The 21,730-nt window shown below is 38.3% G+C and overlaps 1 protein-coding gene across 10 annotated transcripts in view; it reads right to left on the bottom strand.

The window, feature by feature from the left end:
* The window catches only part of Grik1 (glutamate ionotropic receptor kainate type subunit 1), a 379,975-nt gene that overhangs the window by 36,874 nt on the left and 321,371 nt on the right, over positions 1-21,730 (bottom strand). For 5 of the 10 annotated variants that reach the window (XM_076867151.2, XM_076867153.2, XM_076867159.2 and 2 more), the window contains 5 exons: positions 17,816-17,923; positions 9,732-9,845; positions 7,437-7,640; positions 6,575-6,798; positions 942-1,060 (listed from right to left, as the gene is read on the bottom strand). In XM_076867151.2, coding sequence (XP_076723266.1) covers positions 942-1,060; positions 6,575-6,798; positions 7,437-7,640; positions 9,732-9,845; positions 17,816-17,923 — 769 coding nt within the window. Of the gene's footprint in view, positions 1-941; positions 1,061-6,574; positions 6,799-7,436; positions 7,641-9,731; positions 9,846-15,360; positions 15,406-17,815; positions 17,924-21,730 lie in introns of all 10 variants that reach the window. The other 5 variants (XM_076867150.2, XM_076867152.2, XM_076867154.2 and 2 more) reach the window with 2 other exon arrangements.

Genomic DNA, 21,730 nt, shown 5'->3' with positions numbered 1-21,730 from the left:
GCTCTGTTTCTGTCTCATTTGGAGATACAGAATATAAGCATTTCAGGTGGTAAGATAACAACTCCCTAATGAGAAACCTTAGGTTCACTCTCAAATAACAAACACAATTTAATGGTATATCCCAGTTGGATTTTCCTTTGCCAATTTATTTTGTAGTTTATTGTCAAATGAACAGATATTCCAAACACAATAATATCTGTGACTTATGATTTTCTTAAATTGATGTATTTAATCTTTGAAGTATTTTCTAGACCCTAAGCATGGAATTAAAGTTGAAGAAAACCCACAAGAGATGGATTTCTTCCAAAGGTTAATACAACTCACCCCTCCCCCTGCAACAAAGCCAAAATATCCTAAATCATAGAAAATGGATAAAATGCACTACATTTCTCCAGTTTGATTTTTATTTCTTCAACCCCTACAGTTTACTGTTGCTAAGGTTACCAGTGAGGGAGATTGTGACAAGTTCCTGGGAGGCTAAGATGAATCTCAGTAGGGTTTGTCAGAGTGGTAATTAGGTGAAAGTTCTAGGTATGGTGAGCAATTGGAGGAATCTAAGTGAACTTAATCTTCAAACCATTTAAATTTCACTCCTTTCAAGCCTCTGACTTGTGGAGTTATGGCTGAAAAGAGTGACACCTCCATCTATACAAATTTGTATACAATTTCTAAGGTACTTTATCCTTTGCTACCCACAGGAAAATGAGTATTCATTGCCTGATAGAAGTCTTATTTTAGATATATAGCAAAGGAGTTCCATTAAGGTCATATTTTTGCTGTTTCCTTTGCCTTCAGAACTAGTTAGAATGTCAGTGGCTATTATTTGAAATTCCTGAGATGACGCTTCAGCCTACCCTCTAGCTTCATGGTGGAGTTTACCAGCACGAAAGCCTGTCAGCAGACTGTGGGATGCGAGTGACAGAGAAGGGCAACCGGTGTACCTTGCTGCATGAGAGCTCCAACTCCAAACCAGAAACTATTTAGTAAAGTAAAATTGTTTTCCACCACGTCTGAGTCGGGGTTGCAGGGGTGGGGGTTGTACCACTCGTAGGGTGTAAACCTGTGGTGTCAACAGAAACAGTCTGTCAATATCAGATAGATACACGGGGTACCCGCACAACCTGCTGAGCAATGCAGAAAACCCAACAGTTAATGATAAAAGCACAAACCAGAAGACCAAAGGCCACGTTCAAAAACTTACTGCTTTGATGAGCAAAGTGCGAGAGCCTGGGTTAGTGTTTACCAGCCTTCTTATTCCTAAGTAAATCCTACCGTTCAGCGGGAATCACACTCTTCAGATCTAGGTCTACTGAATTCTTCTGAGTTTTCATTAAATTTCCATTTTACTGAAAGACTAGGTCAACTGTAAAGAAAACTTCCCTCATCCCAAGTATTTACCCCACCAAGGAGTGATGACTGTGACACACACTTGTGGCATAGCAACTACATTGTCAAGATCCTGTGTTGCTAGGTCCTGTGGGAGACAAAGAAGAAGGGTGACATGCCTTTGAGGGACTTCTATGGACAGGTGCTTAGAAGGAGTCTGAGTTGTCTAGTGATTTTGCAAAGCATCAAAGAGGTAACATGTCTGAAAAAAAAATTCCTGAATAAAAATGGGGGATTGGATTTGAGACCTATTAGATATTTTTAGTATAATATATGGAAAACAGTAGGATCCTTCAATGAATAGACAAGGTTAACTTTGAAAGTTATCAAAGTCCAGGCATAGAGTTACATTAGTATTAACTCCATAGTGTGGGTTGTTGGAGAATTTTAAGTTCATAATTTCCTCTTGGTTCATTTTTAATTTGATTGTTTTTAAAACTATGTCCTACCATCAGTTAATCACCAATCCTAGTTAGGTAAGAAGTTTCTATAGCATAGTCATAGCTCTGCCTGCAGAACCACAAGCAACACAGGTTTCTGGAAAAACAACTATAGTGTAGGGAGTCAACCCGAACAAATTAACTCGAGCAGTTTGACTTCAGTCTCTTTATTAGTAAAGAGGAGGGAATCCAGATATCTCTGAGGATGTATTTAAAGTAAAAATATGGAGATATGTCACTTGCAGGAAAATGGATTGAATTTGAAACCATTATGTTAAGCACAATTGGCCAAATTCAGGAGGTCAAGGATTGTATTTTCTCTCATGGGAAACTAGAGAGGACAAAGGAAAAGTATGTAAGTGTTGGAGGGATCTCATGCAAATTGAAGGGAAGTCTGTAGAATAGAGGAAAGGGATTTGGGGGAGGGTGGAGTGGAAGAAAAGGGAGAAACCTGGGAATGATATTGGCCAAATTACATATATTGGTATATTGTGTGCATGTATGAACATGTAATGACAAATCTCACCACTATGTGCAATTATAATGCACTGATTAAAAAATGTGGGAAAAATCTGGGGAATTGCATCCATTTGTTTCTTTTTCTATATGTCTATCTGACCTCTATAACTCAGAAGAGGTGTTCCCTCTGTGGTTATTTTTCAGGACTACTTTGCTAAAAGGTGCTTATTTTTCCAAAGAGATATCACCAGATGCTCAGCAAAGTGATCTGGGAATGATTTAAAAATGCAATAATTCTTCACACTGGAAGCTTTGCCATTTGCCATTTGCCATTGGGTTTTTTTTAATGCAAGCAAGAGTATCAGAGTAATGTTAAAGCACCATAAAGCCGATGAGAACATACGGAATGCTCTCCAGCCATAAGGTTTCAGCAGTAAACAGTATCAGGCTGCTGACACATTGGGGAGAACAGGGCGTAAGGTGAATATATAATCTACAGTGCAAAGCAGAGCACACTGTGAATCATGCACAAGGAACTGGGTGGATAGTTTCTCTTAATGAAAAACCATTCTCTAACCCCCTGGACACCTTCTAGAAGGTGTACAGTGTCTCTTCATCAAGTCTTGGGGGACGGGGATAGCAGCCTGGTAGTTTATCCCACCATAATGGTATCCAACTCATCCTGCAGCTTTTCCACAGCTGCAGGGTGCACCGTGCAGATTCCCATGAAGCTTATGAATATTGCTGTAATTGACAATGCCATGCCAATACATTTTAATTACTGTTTCAACAATATAATTAAGTTTCGAATTTATACACTCTTATAACCATAGTAGTTTGCTGAGCTGAAGGAATGAATACCAATATTAATGAACCTCCTAATTGAAACAGCATGCAGAATAAAGATGCTGTTACTTAAACAATATCATTGTCACTTGTACAATAATTTAAAAATATTAATTGCAATGAATTAGGAGGCTTATACTTTCAAGAGAAGGGGTTTTTCAAATTGACCATAGAATGTGGCAACTGCCAGCCCCCTGATATTCTAGCATTTTTCCTCCCAGAACTGCTATGATCCATGAGCTTATCTCTTGGAATGCTGCCCTGAATTTGCTCTTATTTCAGTATTTCATACTTTGCACTTATAAGTGAGGAACTAATTAAGTTTTCTTTGGCCAAAAGGAGAAACCATCTAAATAGCAATGTGATTCTACCTGCACTGCAGAGATATTGTAGGTTCTTTCTGGGATTCTGAGTGACTTAGGGAGTATGTGGACTGAGGATTGTTAAATGATAACATGAAGCTCTGCTGTAAGACAACATTGTTTTTTTTTTTTTTTTTTTTTTTTTTTTTTTTTTTTTTTTTTTTTTTAATAATGCAGTAGATCTACCTATGTCTGGATGTAGATATCTCAGTTTGGAATTCCTAATGCCTGCTTAACTATAGCTAGTGTGACAACATGGCAGAAGCTCTGGGGTAAGAACTGGTATATGACGTGCACCAATGATAATCTGAAACTGCTATTCCCAAATGACTTTCAAAAAATCAGCAATGATGTTCTCTAAAGGACAGAGAAAGGGACAAATATGTTTAGAATCAGTGTGAAAACTGGCATGTAGAAAAGAAGTCTGATGTTGAAGTGTGAAAGTACACTTCAGGTTTATGTTTATATATGTAAAGTTTATATTTGAATGGAAGACATAAAATAACCCTCATCATGAAGTTTTCTGATTAAAGGACTATCTCTTTATGGCTGAGAATGGACATTAGGCTGCATTGAAGAGAGGGAGATCCATTCATCATTTCAAGAAGAAAGCTCTATTTGAAGATATAACATAAATGTTAGGAATATAATGTAACTTTAGAATTTACTTTCAAGAGTTTCTCTTTCTTCAATTATTTTTAATTTTTTACCAAATGTAAACTTTCAAGAGGTTAATTTTTATGAAGGCAATCATAAATTATAAAATAAAAGGAGACATTTTATCTGGACTTGGGTCTATTTAAATTGTGTTTTCACTAGAGGCTTAATTGCTTGGGGTTAAATATTTTTTGAAAAGTAAAAAGAAAAAAATGTCAACCACAAAACAAAAACATGAGATTTGCTTTTGTTATAAATGATAGTAATTGAAATTGTTACATTTACACCCTTAGTTTTTTTCCATTGATGTCTGCAATTATATTAACTCAGTTCAGCAAATGAATTTTAAGCATCTATCCAATGAAGGATTGGTTTAAATGCAGTGATGGGCTTTCTGTGTCCCCTTTAAAAGAATATAAAAGGATATACTTCACAACATAAATTCAAAAAGCTCTCAAGGGCTGAAGATGATTATGAGATGCACTCCTTTTCATTTCCACTTCACTGACACTGAATGCAAACCATTAAGATGGTGACCAAAATCATTTTACTTCTTAGCTTTTCAGAGCAGAGTGACTGAGTTCATGGTCTTGTACTATAAGGCTGGCAGGTAATGGTAAATTGGCACACCTCCTATTCAACTGGATTCTGCTTGGAGAATCTCCTGTGAAATGTATTTAGTGGTTGTATAAAGTAGGAGCAGGGATAGACTTAAAAGTATAGGGCAGATGGAGTTGAAAGGATAGTTTCCATGACAATTTACTTGTGCACAGCAGGGAATTATTTTTTTTATTTTTATATTTCACCACTGTTCCATTTGAAGTTTGCATGTGATACATAAGACCTTCACTTCTTCAAGAACCAGAGCAAGAGAAAAGGGAGACCACGAGAATAAGCGAGAAGAGAAAGGGCTGGTGTATAAATGGTACTGTCAACAAGTAGGAATATTAAGTGGATGGCACTGATAGGATCTGGAGGCTGCTATCATAATAGAAATAGGATGTTTGGGGGCTGGGCTTGTGGCTCAGTGGTAGAGTGCTTGCCTAGCATGTGTGAGGCACTGGGTCCAATTCTCAGAACCCTAGATAAATAAATAAAATAAAAGATCCATTGACAACTATAAAATCTTTCCCAGTTGAGAACCCCAGATGTAGAGTACTAAAGTATCAAAGGATATTATCCCTATAAATAGTGTTTACTATATTATCTGAGGCAAGGTATATGGTAAAAGAGCTTTGATTCTTTTTAAAGTACAACATCTGAGATTTGCTAATGGTACACACATTTTAAGGTATAGAAAGCTTCAAATCTTTTCATTTTATGTCGAATGCATAAATGTCTATGTGAAACACACATTTATTCAGTGTCACTATGTCGGCCTTGTAGATCTTTCAGACTTTTCCAGACTGGGTTATTTTTCCAAGCTTTCTCTATAATTGCACCAGGAAAAGAATTACCTGGCATTAATCAAAACCAGACAGTGGACAATGACAAAGGGCTAGTATGAAGAAATATTTCTCTTAGAAATTCCTGGAGGGAAAACAAAAATTGATTAGGGACAAAGTTCACTGCATTTTGTTGAAAGGTGAAGGAGATTGAAAACAAGCAGATGATACACAAGAGCAACTATTTTTTTTAAACTTGACTTATCCAGGAATATCCAATATTTAAGCCAACCGAAAGATAAAATAGATGTTTCAAATTGAACATCAAAGGTATGTATAAAATATGTGATCTACTGAGAGGTAAAAAGTCCTTTGAAGAATTGTGTAGAGCAGAATGGTTAAAGATAGAGTTAAATCTCAAAAATGAAACCCAACCAAAGCATCCTAGGGTAGCAAAAATTCCATGCCTCCTCACCTTACCTGGAAGTGATATTTCTTGTGGTGTAATTTCTAGAATTCTCTTCTTCTCTCTTGAATGTTTTAGAAATTAAATTCCACAGAATGTTCAAAACATTTTTTTCTTTATTCCTAAGGATTTTGCAATCTTTCATTCTAGAGCTTCTTAGTTTCTATAATTCTAGCTTTTTCTCTGTTTTCCTTATTTATGTATTCTAAACGTCTTTATATTACTTTTTATTATTCTTATTGAAACGTTTTAGATATTTTAGTTGAGATTTTGCTTTTATTACACTAAAGCTCAGGGAAAATGGATAAATAATCATTTTGTATGGCTTCAAATACCAAAAAATATCAAGTATATGAAATGTCTTTTTACTCTCTTTAAAAAATATCTTTATAAATAATTATACAATATTCATTTAAGCATGGCTTTTATCTAGAGACCTTCAGCGAATAGAACACTAAGCAAAACTAAAAGTATACATAAAGAATTTAAAATTTTTGTCTACCTCTAAAGCATACAGGTAAATCTGAGACTGACCTAATCCTGTTATTGTGAATTCAGTCTTCTCAAACCTACCTTGCAATTACAAAGAGTACACAACTGACTCCCAAGCAGGCTAAGAGCACATACATCCAAATATCTGGAGACAGAGGATTGAGAAAGGAGAAGACGCCCGGGTTGGTCCCATTGGGCTTCCGGTAGAGAATGCTGATGCCCAGGGTCATGAAAGGCTTAGAGAAGTCAATGACTTTCTCTCGCACATAAGTGATGGTTAGAGGAGCCACTGCCAGGTCAGCCTTCTGCAAAAAGCAAGTGCAAAACTTGTCAGCTTAGTTGTCTCACTTCTCTGCAAATGTCTACTCTTTTTTGGGTATTCCTGATCCCTACTCTCAATTCCAAATGCTTCTCATGCAAGAAATTTCTGTGATGGGACAACTGGCTTCAATATAAAAGCAGACAATTTATACAGTTATATTTATGAAATAGGATTTATGAGCAAAGAGAAACAAGAAGGAATGAAGCACCCACACAAACAAATAGACATCGTGCTTGAAATAAATGGAGGAAAACAATGTAGAAGGATATCTTTTAAAAGGTCACGTGAGAACAGGAAGGAATGGGCAGCTTGCTCATAATATTAGTTGACAAGATGAAATTTTGCTCTGAGCCTAAATCTTAGAATTCTTTATCTAGCTTAAGAATCACTCAAGCTTATTTGGTATGAAGGATAGACTCATAAGTTTTGATCTTCAATTTTTATCCTTACTTGCCCTTCCAAGTAAGCAAGGCTTGCTATCGAGATTGTTTCTCCTACCTTTTTTAAAAATCATTTTCATAATTTAAACAAAGAAAACATTTCTTCTGACTCAGCCATTTTTTCCTTGTACTTTCTCCTAAAGTGTGTTTTTTGAGACATGTGAGATATACTTTTGCTTACGTGATCTATGAGTTCTTTAACCATCCCATTCCACTCTCCTTTGTCATTCTGGGCTCCGTATTTGCCATCGGCAACTAGTTTAACATCGTAAAGGAAACCCAGGATGTTTGACAATTCTTTCAACAGATCCAGGCAATATCCTTCAAATCTGTCATTTCCATACAGGGGTTTGTCAGATTTCCTGTACATCACGTAGGGCTCTTCCTAAAGGAAACAAACCAAATAAAAAACTCCATTATCACAAAAGGAAGAATTGCTTCAGAAGATATGCAATGTTTGAAGATGATTTTTTTCCCCTTGTTTTAGAAAAGCTTTATTGAGATATAAGATATACCATAAAATATATCCCTTTGAAGTATAGAGATCGGCAGGTTTTGGTACATTTGTATAGTCATACAAATATCATCATTATCTAATTTCAGAACATTTCACTAGCACCCCGACAAATCCAGATCCATTAACAATTGCCACCATTCTCATTCCTTCCTCTCCGCAGTCCCTGGAGACCACTATGAAGATGATTTTTAAGAGTTAATCGCACTGACATCAGTCACTTACTTTCCTGTAGTTGCTAAATTTGTCCTCCCTACACCCTCTATAAATATAGAACACTTCGGAATTTTCTTTTCCTCCTGCCTCTTTGGATAGGAACTTTTTCTTCCAGTGGTGAGGCAGTTATTGTGAGTTGGTGTGACAGAGACACAGTTGTACTTAAATTTGGGTTCTGGGAAAATGGAAAAGCTCAGAGGGGATGGAGAGCCCAGACGCCTCTGATGTGTCACATCCAGGCTTCTTTGGCATGACCTCCTCCCCTTGACTTTGACCCAAGAGGCTCATCTACTTATAATTAAGAAATCAAAATCACCAAATGCATCCTCTCATTTTTCAAATTTCTTGTCTGTTAAATATTCTTGTTTTCTCTTCTACATATCATCTCAACTTCACTATTACTTATTTTTTACATATTTTGGTTGGCTATTTCCATGTCTTCTTTTATCATCAGTTCCATAGTCTTGTTTGAAAGCAACTCAGATCTCAGATTTGGTAATTCTTTCCTCATATGCTTACTTGGAACTCCCCTGTCTTATGAATAATGGTCATTTCCTTCCTACTATGCATCTACAAACTTATTCATTCTTCTTTGACTAAAAGACAGTTCATTTTGTTCTAAAAATTATACCATCAATAAACCTGTAGGTCATGCAAATATAACAGAAAGCCTTATGTTTCTACAGGCCCATTGCGAGGAAATTAGTGATCAGAAGAGTAAAACCTTGGATGAACTTAGGATGACCATTTCTCACAAGTTAACTATTTCAAAAATAAATAGCTCCAATCTCATGGGCTGAATGAAATAAGGCTGGTATACCAGTATGTGATAAGTTCAGAGAGGGCTACTCATGCCCAACCTCTTGAAAAGGAAAAGGAGGTGAAGAAATAACCAGCAGGGTCATGGTGGACTGAATGAGGGCACTGGCCGTGTTCCAACAGACTGCAGGACATGCGAAGAACACTGATGAAGGGGCTGTTTACAGAGGTGTTAACAGAGAACGGGAGCCAAGGGAGGTAGGAGTAAGACTGGGGGCGTTCTCCACTCTACCAGGAAGCTAGTAAGGGACAGAGCTGAGACAAGGAAAAGGGGAAGCGTGCTCCTGGAGCCTACAGCCAGGAGAGCTGGAGTCCGGATGCAGGGTCATTGACAGACAGTACAGGAGCTATGGCTATGGAAGGACTTTTTGACAAAACCACTGGTTGACTATAGGAAGGGATCAGGGGAGGAAATTCCTCCACCTTTCTCCTCCCACTTCCCCGGTCTCTTAGTAGAGTCTCCTCTTGTTTGAAACCAGTGAACCAATCAGCAGCCAGAGAGCAAAAAAGGACCAGTTAGGTGGCATTGACAGGGAGTCAGAGCAGGGCTCAGAAAAAATTGAGGTGAGGGCTCTTCGGATAGATGTTGGAGCTTCTAGTTCAGTCCCAGTATAACTACGTGCCCCAGATGGAAAACAGACAGGTGCACACAGAATTGCTGGCATGAAAATGATAGCTGAGGGCTGGGGCAGTAGTTCAGTGGCAGAGCACTTGCCTCGCATGTGTGAGGTACACTGGGTTTGATCCTTAGCACCACATAAAAATGAAACAAATAAAACAAAGACATTCTGTCCATCTGCTACTACTACTACTACAAACAAACCAATAAACAAACAAACAAATAAATAAAAAATGATAGCTGAAAACTCTATCAAGGTCTAGGGTAGGAGTTGAGATTAGATGTCCCAAATTTCAGAGACCACTTACCAGAATGGTGGTGACAATGAGGGTTCGGTTGGCCAGTGAATCCGTGATATTGTTGGACCTGTCTTTGTTGCCATCTGTCATGTTGAGCCCACTGTTGGAGTTCCAAATCCCAATCTACACAAGACACAGCACATCAGAGGCTGCCGGCTCTCCAAGTCAGCATTTACACCGGGAGGCCCCTTCTATACCAGGAATGGGCACAAAAGCTTACAGTCGGGGACACCAGGCATCACAGTGGAAGCTACTAAAGGTGGGAAAACGAAACAATGGAAGAGTGAGGGTGTAGACAGAATGGGAGGGATCTGTGCTATTAGGGACAGAATTGGGAGAGGTCTTCTTGTTGTGGTTGTTTGTTTTTAATTTATTAAGCTGATTGTTCTTTAAAAAAATCTAATAATTCTTCAATAACTCTCAGATTTTTCTTTCAACATACATTTGTTGAGCACCTACCTCTGTTTCAACTAGCCATTGGAAGATAGAGATATAAGAACACAAAAAGTTCTGCCCTTCTGGAGATGATGTTATATTGATAAAAAACATTATGCTGCCAAAATTGTATCATCAGTTCCTTTAAAATTCATGAAGAATGGGGTGGAGGGAGCAGGGTGAATTGTGGGGAGACAGGGCACCAGAATAGAAAAGATAAATGGGAGAAAACATGTGGGTGAGAAGTCAACCAAGTTTTGGGCCTATCACTAAGGAGCCAGTGCCAGGCAGGAGGCATTTCGTGTGCACCCCAGTATGACTCTGCTCACACCTGTCATAACATCTAAGTCTTCTCTTATTATCCATTTGCTTATCTTCTATGCTCGCTTGTCCATGAACTCCTGAAGTGAGGATATGCACTTTTATTGCTCATTGATCTTTCAATCATAGAACCCACCACAGCCACTGGCATTCTGTGAAGCCCGTTGCTTTTAAAATATAATGATTTCCGATTATCTCCAGTGGCCTAGTCACTCCTGGGTTATTATGTCCTATAGAAACACAGGTTGAGCATCCCTAGTCCAAAATCTAAAATGTTCTCAAAAGACAAACTCATGGAGCTCTGACATGATAAAAATTCCACCCAGTGGAAAATTCCATACCTGACCTCATATGATGTGTCTCACTTAGTCCAAGCATGTGCACTAAAACTATTGCAGATGCTTACCTTCAGGCCATGTGTATAAGGTGTATGTCAAACAAACACGTTTTGTTTTTAGTCTTGGGTCTCATTCCAAGATACTCATTATATGTATGTAAATGTTTAAAAATAAAAATCCATAACCCCAAAACACTTTTTTGTCCTAAGCACTTCAGATGAAGGATATTCAACCTGTATACTGATTTGCTTAGCTTTTGGGGGAACCCAGAATATGAGCCTTAGGGAACTGAGCTACTTGTCTTGAGTCCTGTAGGCATTTACTGGGAGACTTTTGAGATGAAATGTAAGGGTGTTTGAGTGTCTGGAAGAAACAGGCAGTTGCTATGTGACCTTGGACCTGATGCTAACCCTTCTGAGCTTTTTTTTTATTATTATTATGAATACTGAGAAAATCAAATGAAATGATATATGAGGAAGTGTTGGTGTTTGTATAGAGCTGCACAAATATTAATAATAAAGGACATTGAAATGACTGTCCCAGGAATTTCTTTAAGCTTGCCTTGTGAAAGAATAGGGAATTGATAGTGAGTTTTTTTTAAATTTAGAAGATGATAAAGTAAAGAAGCTATGACAAATAGAGCCAGTTATAGGAAAACTAACATTTGGACATACTCTGGTAGTGTGGATCTATGTTTGAATTCCACAATAAGAAGACACTGGGCTAGCTTAATAAAGTGAGCTTCGGAGACAGACTTTTGTCTCAATCCTAGCTTTGAAACTAACCAGCCATGTGACCTTGGAGAAAGTTACTTAACCCTTCTGTGCCTCAATTTCCTCACCAGCAGAATACTGATAATAGGGAATTTCTGGTGATTAAACAACATATCTCATGTGAAAATGTTAGGCACCTTCCATCTTTGCTTTTTTATCACTTTACTTTGATTTACTGGCCAAATTTGATTACTAACTAAATTCATTTTCTTGGCAAGTATTCTTTTTAGAGACAGAAATGTTTTAGGAAAGTTTCAAAGTTTATCAAACATTCACATTTTCGTGTACACTATTTCAAATTCACTGTTTTCCTTCCTTCTGTATTTAACTAGGATTATTTCATTGTAGAAATAAAGAAATAGGTAGAAGTAAATGCAGACTTGGAATCAGATTTTGCATGAAAATATTGTGACAGCATCTAAAGAGCGGGTGTTAGAGGTAGAATTGGATGTAGGCCAGCATCATCAGTAACCATTCAGTATTCCCAGGGCCTCTGGTGATGCTTGGTGTGGATTAATTCAACATTGCGTAAGTGTCTGGAATCTCCAGGAATGTGCACATGCCTCCGTTGATTAAAAAGTTTTCAGTTTTCCATAGCTAGCCTTAAATCCAGGAAATAGGACATTTTCTTCTCGCCCTTTTCCCGTTCTCCTACTTTTTTTGAAGCAGAGACACTTGCTTCTAGGAAGCAACTCAGGCTAAATACATTTATCTGTTGGCTTTTGTTCAAAGCTTTGTTCTAGGTTGTTAGCAATGAACTTGTAACTCCATGAAGACTGTATGTAAATTGGGTCCTAGGTAGAATTTTGATTAAACCTTGACTTGGGCCCTGATTTTTAATTAAGTAACCATTGAAGGATAGAAACCATGTTTTTAAACACTTAGCTAAGTGATAGAGTATGTTCTCTTTAACTCTCATTTTCATTAATGTTGCATTTGTGTGTTTTTAAAGGAAGTATTTTTGAAATATTTAAAAATGGTGACTTTAGGGGTTTTTTGGTCTCATTCCATTCTAAAATAAAACTTGAAATTGTAGACAAATATATGTCACAGCTTAACATCTGGCTTTTGCTGTTTTTACCATCCCCAGTAAAAGTGCAGAAGGTAAGAGATTATTGCTGCTGCCTTTTCAATCAACGAAGTCCCAGAGTCCCAATAGTGCAAATTTTCCATAAAATGAGAGAAAGGAGAAACTATTTTTTTCCTAGTAGCTGTATAACAGAAGAGCTTTTAAGTGTAAATGAAAAAAGTTGCAAAATATAGTAAAGGTCAGGCTATTCTGGGGAAGTAAACAATATTCATATGCAATTTGCATGACCTCAATCTTCTGTTTTTAAACCCTTCAATCAGCAAAACCGGAGAGCACGGGTGTGTTTGTCTCTGTGTGTGCACACGTGTATGCAGGCATGCTTGTGCCATTTAAACTTAAGTTGTCAACTGACTTTGCCTGCTAATTGAAATGAACAGGTGGTCAGTGAGTGAATGTCTCTGAAGACGTGAGATCCCGTGATGCGCGGGTGTGGGGAGTACGGTTACCCAGATGCCTAGATACTGGCATCTAGGTCTTGTGCTATGACCTTGGAGGAGGGCCTCCAGGAAGCGGAATCTCAATTTTCAAACTGTATAGCCAAAGCAAACAGCAGTAATGTACCAGTGAGAATCAGTGGAGGGTGGATCAATTATGGCTAAATTGTGGGGAGGCACATTCAAAGGCTAAATTGTCTGGCTTGCCTTCTCTCTGCCTTCTCTCTGTACAAGCTGGCAAGAGGCCCCAGCCATTTGTTATCCCGGACAACTGAGGGAAGCTTTGAAAAGGAATGCTCCGAGGACACTTAGCAAACTCTAAAAAAAGTGGCATGACCAAAGGGCATTCAGAGTCACTAGTATCTATATTTTCTACACCTAGGAAGGATTTGCATAAATGCCAAATCCAAAATTTCTGAGTGAAATGATCAAGTATTACCAGTGACAAACATGAAATGCATCTGCTTTTTTTTTTGGTGCAATACTGAGATGGGGGCTCTACCACTGAGCTACACTTAAGTCTTGCTTATTTTCTCTTTTGAGACAGGGTCTCCTCAAGTTGCCCAAGCTAGTCTTGAACTTGTGATCCTTTTTCTTCTGCCTCTTGAGTGGCTAGCATCATAGGCTTGTGCCACTGTGCCCAGCTATTCCACATTCCTCCTTTGGAAAGAATTTCAGGTGAACTATTCCAAGAAGGGAGTGCCAGAATAGCTTTTGGAATTTAAATATGATGGCGGCAAATCCTTGTCTTTTCAGGTGGAGTCTTCTTGGCAGAGTGCAGTATGTCTGAATGAGTCCCTCTGCTAGAGTCCTGGATATTGTGAATTGCTGAAAAACAGTCATAACACAAAACAGCACACCACAGCATAGACAGCTGATGGGGTGGGCAATGAGGGGGCATTGGGGAGGATGAAGACTACTATGGGTGTGGATGAGCAAGGTCAAGAGGTTACATCCCTGGGATGTGGCATGGATATTGCAGTTTAGTGGCAAAAAGAGGACATTCCCTCTCCCCTGTGTACAATTGCAGAGCTTGAATTCCATTCCCTGGGGTACTTGGTGTGGATTAATTCAACATTGCATAAGTGCCTGGAGTCTCCAGCTGGATTAGTGTAATCAGTTACTTTCTGGGTGTCAGTTAGGGTCATCTGTTACTAGCAGGGAGGAAACTAGTTCAACTTCTCTATGCCTTTAGTAGTCTGGTTCATTGAAGATTAGAACAAGGTCATTAAATGCATGCTTTTTAAAACTTAAAAGGGGGAAACTTTCAAGCTGAATACTATCTGCTGAATACTAATAGGAGAGAGAAAAGTTTTTGGCTACAGGGAGAAACTGCTTATGCTTTCTGTGACTCAGCTGATAATTTGAAAGATGAAAGTGAACCTGACAAACTGTTTAAGTTGAATAACTTGAAGTTATTTAAGATCCATCCATCAGTCAACAGATTTTCAGCAAGTAGTTTTAAGGGAACAGGTGGAAGGGAGGAGAAAGAAGGAAAGACAGTGCAGTACTTGCCTAGCCCCGGGATGTTTTTCCATTCTGAATGTTTTTAATGGCTAACATTTACTTATATAAATCTAAGCACATTCACTGGCAGCATGATACTGTACCATAAACTACGAAGTAGTAGGTATTATTATTTATAAGATAATCTCATTTCCTTTCCAAAGTTTATAATGCTTTTGTCCTCTGGAAACTAGTTCTAAAATAAATTGCAAGACAATATGCCATGACATAGATATCTTGCAAAACAAAGCTTGTTCTACAAATGAGGAATATCTGAAAATGGCTCATATTTTGTGGTGGTGACATTCAAGGAGATGTCCCAGCCTTCTGAGGATGGAGACTATCTAACCAGTCAGATGGATCTAATCTATTGTTGTTTTTATTCCCTTTAGGGGAAATATTTAGTGATATGAGAAGGAATATAAATGGGCCAATGTTTGCTTCAGTTGAAGCTACCTGTTTTCTATCCTAACACCAGCAAATCCTGCCTGGGAGGAACAGAAATAATCTAGGGAAAGTTATTTAGCCCTTCATTATTTAATCCATCACAAGTCAGTCTTAACTTATAAATAATGTTGGGCAACAATATATTCAATCACCCCCTTCTCCCTTTATATACAATATCACCTCTAAACTGCAATGGAAAGCTACTAGTCTGGCACAAGTGGAAGGGTGCAGGTTTTTCCATGGGTGTTCCCCACCCCACCCCAGGTTTCCTGCAGTTTTTATCAGAGTACAAACCTTCTTCCACACTTTAAACAAGTGCTTAGACACTTCGCCAGCAGCCTTGGTTTACAGAGGAAAAAATAAAAATAGCACTGAATTAAAATGGAGCATAGAACCCAAAAGGAACTTGGTGTACAAATGTTAAGTGTTCACATTCTCCACCTGTCGTTTGGAATTTTGCATCTTAATTCAATATTAAGCCTGATAATGGGTACAGTAATGAGAGGAATCAAAACTTGGGTTTTCCAGAAGTTACTGTGTGGTAAGACTCAATTTTTACTTTTCCTTTCACATGCAAAAAAAAAAAAAGACAACTTAAAGCACTTTTTAAAATATACACAGTTATCTATGCTGCAGCATTGAAGTATCTCCCTTGTTTAAAAAAGATTTGCTGAAGGTATTTGTAATTAACTTAGTGGGTCACACATGTATACACACACACACACACACACACACACACACACACTATTCCTAAGCTACACAAGGGAGCATACTTTGAGATTCATTCTTTGGCTATGGGTTTCCAGACAGCAGAAACTTGAGGATAAGTGAGAAATGGGCTTTTTCTAATAATTGTCCTTGTGGACCCTGAGAGAGGCTGACATGGAAAGATTGGGCATGTCCTCCCTCGGCTCCTGAGAGAGATATGTTGGCTTCCCCCGTTGCCTTAAGGCCCAATCAGACTTTGCAGGAATTGAGCCCATGTCACCTGAAGAAAGAAAAGTTATTGCAAACAATGATGAGATAAGAAACAAACAGAAACACTTTCATCTAATTCCATTTTGCCTGTGATGGAAAAACACCAATAGAATGTGCATAATATTGCAGAGTCTAGATAGCTGCAAAGGCATAACAATAGCTCCATGTACTTCATCACCCAGCTGAGCCCAAAAGATGTTTCCTGAACAGCTTTTCTTCCTCCCTTAGTGCTGAACATTTAGAAGAAAGAAGGGGAAAAAGGGGGCGTGCCTAGAGAAGCAGACATTTTCTTTAAAAAAAAAATTATAGGTTTTTAGATCAAAGTGAGTATTCCTTTCTTTTGCTTCCTGCAGCCTGAATCCCACATGTCGTTGTGGAGGCTGGGTGGATGCCCCATGCTATTAAACCAGCAGAGGAGCAGATCAGCAGGAAGCAGAAGCCAGAAAGAGGGAGACGGCAGCATTTTTGAAGTGGGAAATGTACATGTAGATATGTACTCTCAAAACTGGAAACTAATTATTTTCCTCAAATACTTCAACATCAGTGGTAAGCTTCTACTGCATTTAACCAATTAATGCTAGTTGTGGTAGGGAAGGGTTGTTAGGACAAAAAAGTATCTCAGTTAACAACAGCAATAAAGTAGAAATGAAAAAACACTTCAATACAAAAAAATTAACTCAACTATTTAAAACTAAGTAAGCAATCTATTGCTTTCAAGGACACTCTTATACTAAGCACACCATCTTGATCATGACCATAAAAATGTTATAGAATTTTGATGCTCAGATGATTTTTTGTGGGGTTCAAAACTTTTTTCCTTATGATCCTAAAGGGAAAAAATCTTCAAAATTTACATGTTAATTTCAATTTGTAGTCATTGATACATGCAATATGAATACTAAAGTTGATATAATAAAATCTACTGAGTAGCCAAATTATTTTACCCCCAAGATAGGGTCTCACTTGACTAGGCTGATCTAAAACTTGAGGTCCTCCTGCCTAACATTCTGAGTAGCTGGGATTACAGGTGTGTGTGTGTGTGTGTGTGTGTGTGTGTGTGTGTGTGTGTATGTGTTGTGGGGTGGGGGGAGGGGGCAATGATTACTAGCTGGAATTCTTTTATCATTATTAACTAAATAGTTTACATTTTTGTTACTCTACATACTAAATACAATAACGCTTTAAACTTTGGGATTTAGAGTTACAACTAAAATAACCTTAAGGTAAGAAGGCAACATTAAAATTAATTTTTTTAAGCATTTGTCCTAAAATTAAGAATGCAAAGTTAATTTGCACCAGTAAGCATCTTCTATTTTATTCCAACCCTCTGTCACCAATCTTAAAATAGAATGCAGTTAAAATAAATGTCTGAGAAACCCTTGGATGCCATTCCATAGATAAGTCTTTGACAGCTTCTGACTTCTAAGTGTAGAAACAATCTCTTAAAACCTTTGAGAAATGGGCCAAGTCACTCCTACCGATAGAGTTATATAGATAGTAAGTATGTATACTTGCTATATAAACCAAGCACTGATAAGCATTAACTAGCATTGCTATTAACAGCACATGTATGATGCATAAGTATATCAATGTCTATCTGCAGATCAGGGAGAATAATCTAGAACACCGGCTGTGAATGAACATATTCAGAGAAGCACCTTTCATTCCCCCTCTCATCTGCACAATGTAGCAAAAATGCTTGTGCAGTGATCTTTAGTCATTAATTTATTTAATTCATCAATTTATTTATTTGTTAATGGAGAAGATTTACCTTTTCAGTTCCTTCCTCTTTGAGACTAATGATGTCCAGATCAAAATCCTTCCGTAGGCCATCGGTCTTATTGAAAGTGATTCGTCCAGTCAATCCATCCCACCGAGCCTGTAGACAAAAGGCATGTCGCGTTACCACTTAACACAGTGTGATCTTAGGACCATCCAAACTGCAAAGCCTCAAGTTCACTGCAGCATCCAGTCATTCATCTTGGTCACACTGTTGCAAGTTACGGCATTGGCCCAGTGACAAAAACTAGAAAGTGTCACCATTTTATTGGCACCCACTTATTTTGTCAGTCCTAACATCCTAACACCAGTCAAACCTGTAAGGGTGGCAACCTAAATGGGCAGCATGAAAAAAAAATTACTGCATCACAGTCTGCAGGTGGAGTAAGAAAACACTTGGAAAGTCATGATATTTCATTTTCCAAGGTCAATTCAAACCCCCTTCCAGCTATTGCCAAGGGAAAGTGCCTCCTCCTGTTTCTCTGTGAAAAAGACATAGACCAAATGCATATTGTACGTGCAGGGTGTTTGTGATCTAAATGGCTGCCTAATGTGATTTGGGCATTGTAGTTTCCTATGCGACAGATTTTCACAGACTTGGTGGATTAAAACCACAGAAATTTATTCTTCCACAGTTCTGGGTGAAATCCGTGTCATCAGAGCCGTGGAGTCTCTAGGGGATACTACTGGTCCTTGTCTTTTCCTGCCTTTGGTGGCTGCCAGCCCTGCCTTGTAGTCACATTACTCCAAGTTCCACCTCTGTGAATTTAATTCATTGCCTCCCACTCTTCTGTCTGTATGAAACCCCCCTCTGCTTCTCTAAGGACACCTGTGATTGCATTTAGAGCCCGTGGAAATAATCCAAGCTAATCCACTCATCTCAAATCCTTAATTTGATCATATATACAAAATCTTTTTGTGTGTAAGGGAACACAGGGATCAAGACTTGGGTATCCTTTAAGGGAGACCCTATTCTTTTCTTTTTTTTTTTAAAGAGAGAGAGATTTTTTTTTTAATATTTATTTTTTAGTTTTCGGCAGACACAACATCTTTGGTTTTTTTTCGTATGTGGTGCTGAGGATCGAACCCGGGCCACACGCATGCCAGGCGAGTGCGCTACCACCTGAACCACATCCCCAGCCCAAGGGAGACCCTATTCTACCAACCGCATGCATCAACATCATGTTAGGAATTAAAAATCACAGTTGTCTACCCTTCATGGAATTCACTTTGTAAATTTTTGGTGGTTTCATTCAATAAAAAATAGTGGTTCTTTGAGCTCATTTGGTCATTTTTGGGATCCTAGTTATTTGAGTTTTGCTTATAAATGGGGATAAAGTAAATGTACATTTGTTTTTCTCCCTTTTAACTTCATGAAATTCATCAGACAGTTGTAAAATGTAGAGGTCCTAAAGAATTATATTTTCATATGCACTTACTGAATGTATTTACTCATTTGGCCAAGAGAGGTAGGTGGTATGTGGAAAGAACACAAGTTGTGTACACAACTATGGGTTTGAATCTAGGGATCATGACTCCAGTTAAGTCACTTAACCTGAATCCAGTTTATCTTGGACTTCAATGTTCAATCCAGGCAAAGATTTTGTGAGAATTAAATGGAACTTTGTTGAGAGCCACAGCCGAAGGGGCCCCAGCAAACCAGCAACAGCTGACAGCTGATGATTGGCTCACAGCGGCCCCAGCAAACTTCTAACTGCCAACTGATTGGCTCCTCTGTGGTGATGCTCATTGGGCTGTTTCCCCCACCTTTCAGACCACGGAGCTCCTCACTGGGGCACTTTTTTTGGCTCCACCCACGCGACCCAGCCAATCAGCCTCAAGAGCAGGAGGAGTGGGGGAAGTGGAGAGAGCTTGTGGTGGCAATTGGGCTCTGAGGGTTTTTCCTGAGGAGCTGTGTGGTGTGGTGTGTGTGTTCTAAAAATAAAGTTCATTTCTTTTGACAAGTGGCTCCTGAATTGTGCCAAGCCAGATTGCGGCAGAACTTAATACAGCAAATAATTCAATTAAATCATTTAAAATTTTAAGAATTATTATTTTTTACCACTGACTTGCTTCTCTATACTTTCATAACTCTAGAGTTTGAATATTACCTACATGTGAAGATTCATATATCTGCTCTATATTGGTCTCTACTGTATTTCATTACGCAAATCACTGTCAGATTCATTGTCCCAAAATACAATTTTCATATTCATTCCAACTTCCCCAGCATATTAACTATATTATGGATTCATGACACCTGCAAATCAGTCTGAACCTTGACTTTCCATTGGAGGTTGTGATGATTAATTTTATGGGAACTTAACAGGGTCACAGGATCCCTAGATATTTAGTTAAATATTATTTCTTGGTGTGTCTGTGAGGGTATTTGCAGAAGAGATTATTGTTTGAATTGGTAGACTGAATAAAGCATATTTCCCCCAATGTGGGTGGCACCACCCAATGCAGTGAGGTCCCAGGTAGAACAAGACAACAGAAGAATCATCCTCTGCCTGACTATTGGAGCTGGAATATCAGTCTGCTTTCAAACTGGAATTCATCTTATTGGGTTCCTGGTTCTCCAGCTTTCAGCCTTGAACTGAAACTACATCACCAGTTCTCCTGTGTCTCCAGCTTGCCCATGGCAGATGCTCGGACTTCTCAGCCTCCATGATTGTGTGAGCCAATTTCTTTTAACAGATCTTTTTATATGTATTTATATATTCTAGTGATTTGTTTCTCTGAAGAATGTCATATAAGATAGAGGTCTCTCAAAATTTTGCCTAACTTACCTCTCCAGCATTTTCCACCACTGCCCCCTGTGCACAGTTCTAACTGCAGATGGCTTGGTCTCTCCAGCCCTTGTACATTTGCTCATCATGTCATGCACTCTCCCTCAGTCTGCCCAACCCCTATCCATCCTTGTATTATTATACAATGTTGGTTCAGAGTCACAATTCTCCCTTCAAAGCACAGCGCCACAGTTTATACCACACTGACCAGTATTATTTTGTGATTTCACTTATAGTTTTGTTCTTAGTACTACTTGCTCTTACATGTCTGAGTTTGGAATTCCTTGTTTCTTCAAATGGTCTGGAACCTTGAAACAAAACACAGTTTTCTTACTAAATTATATTCTCCCTAGCATCTAGCAAAATGACATAGCTCTTAGGTGATTAATTATTTTTTTGCTCTAATTTGTTTCAAAACAAAATTATACCAATTAGCAAATTTTATTTTTCTGTCTTCTTTGAGTTCTCTCTCTCTCTCTCTCTCTCTCTCAACTTACAATTTCTTGATTTATAATTCCATCCAAAAATGGTGTAAATGCCCGTGACTTGGAATCATGAAACCAAGTTTAGTCTTAAAGCCATGATGACGTTGTGTGACCTTGACTGAGTTGTTTTTCTCTTCTTCATGCCACAGAGAAATGTTATATTAAGTGAATAAGATGGTAATTCCAAAAAAGCAAAGGAGTTCCCACAAAGATATTTAATGTAAAATTGGCAATCCTTTGTTGAGCACCTATGATCTGCATTGCCATCCTCATATTTTCAGGTAAAACATACTGCTCTCTGGTTGGGGAAAAAAGAGTTAGATTGATTTTTCTTCCCCATCACTATTAATTCATTTGGAAGACATTTATATATTGAGCATCTTCTCTGTGTCAGGGGCTTTGCTGAGAATACCGCAACTAGCATTTTACCAGTTAGTGAGAACAAGCACATTAACAAATTATAACAGAAGGCCAGGAGTGTGGGGAAGAAGACTTGCAAAGAGTATTGAAGAAAGGAACAAGAAGAAAAAGCACTTATTCCAGCTACAGGAAAAGAAAAAAACAGCAAAAGATTCCTATGGACAAGGATACCTGGGCTCTCAAAGGATGTGATGTTGGCCAAACAAAGAT

Source organism: Callospermophilus lateralis, chromosome 10 (genome assembly GCF_048772815.1).
Source record: "Callospermophilus lateralis isolate mCalLat2 chromosome 10, mCalLat2.hap1, whole genome shotgun sequence".
NCBI classification, from domain to species: domain Eukaryota; kingdom Metazoa; phylum Chordata; class Mammalia; order Rodentia; family Sciuridae; genus Callospermophilus; species Callospermophilus lateralis.
Note: the sequence above shows the minus strand (reverse complement) of the source record. Positions and strands in the feature narration are given on the sequence as shown.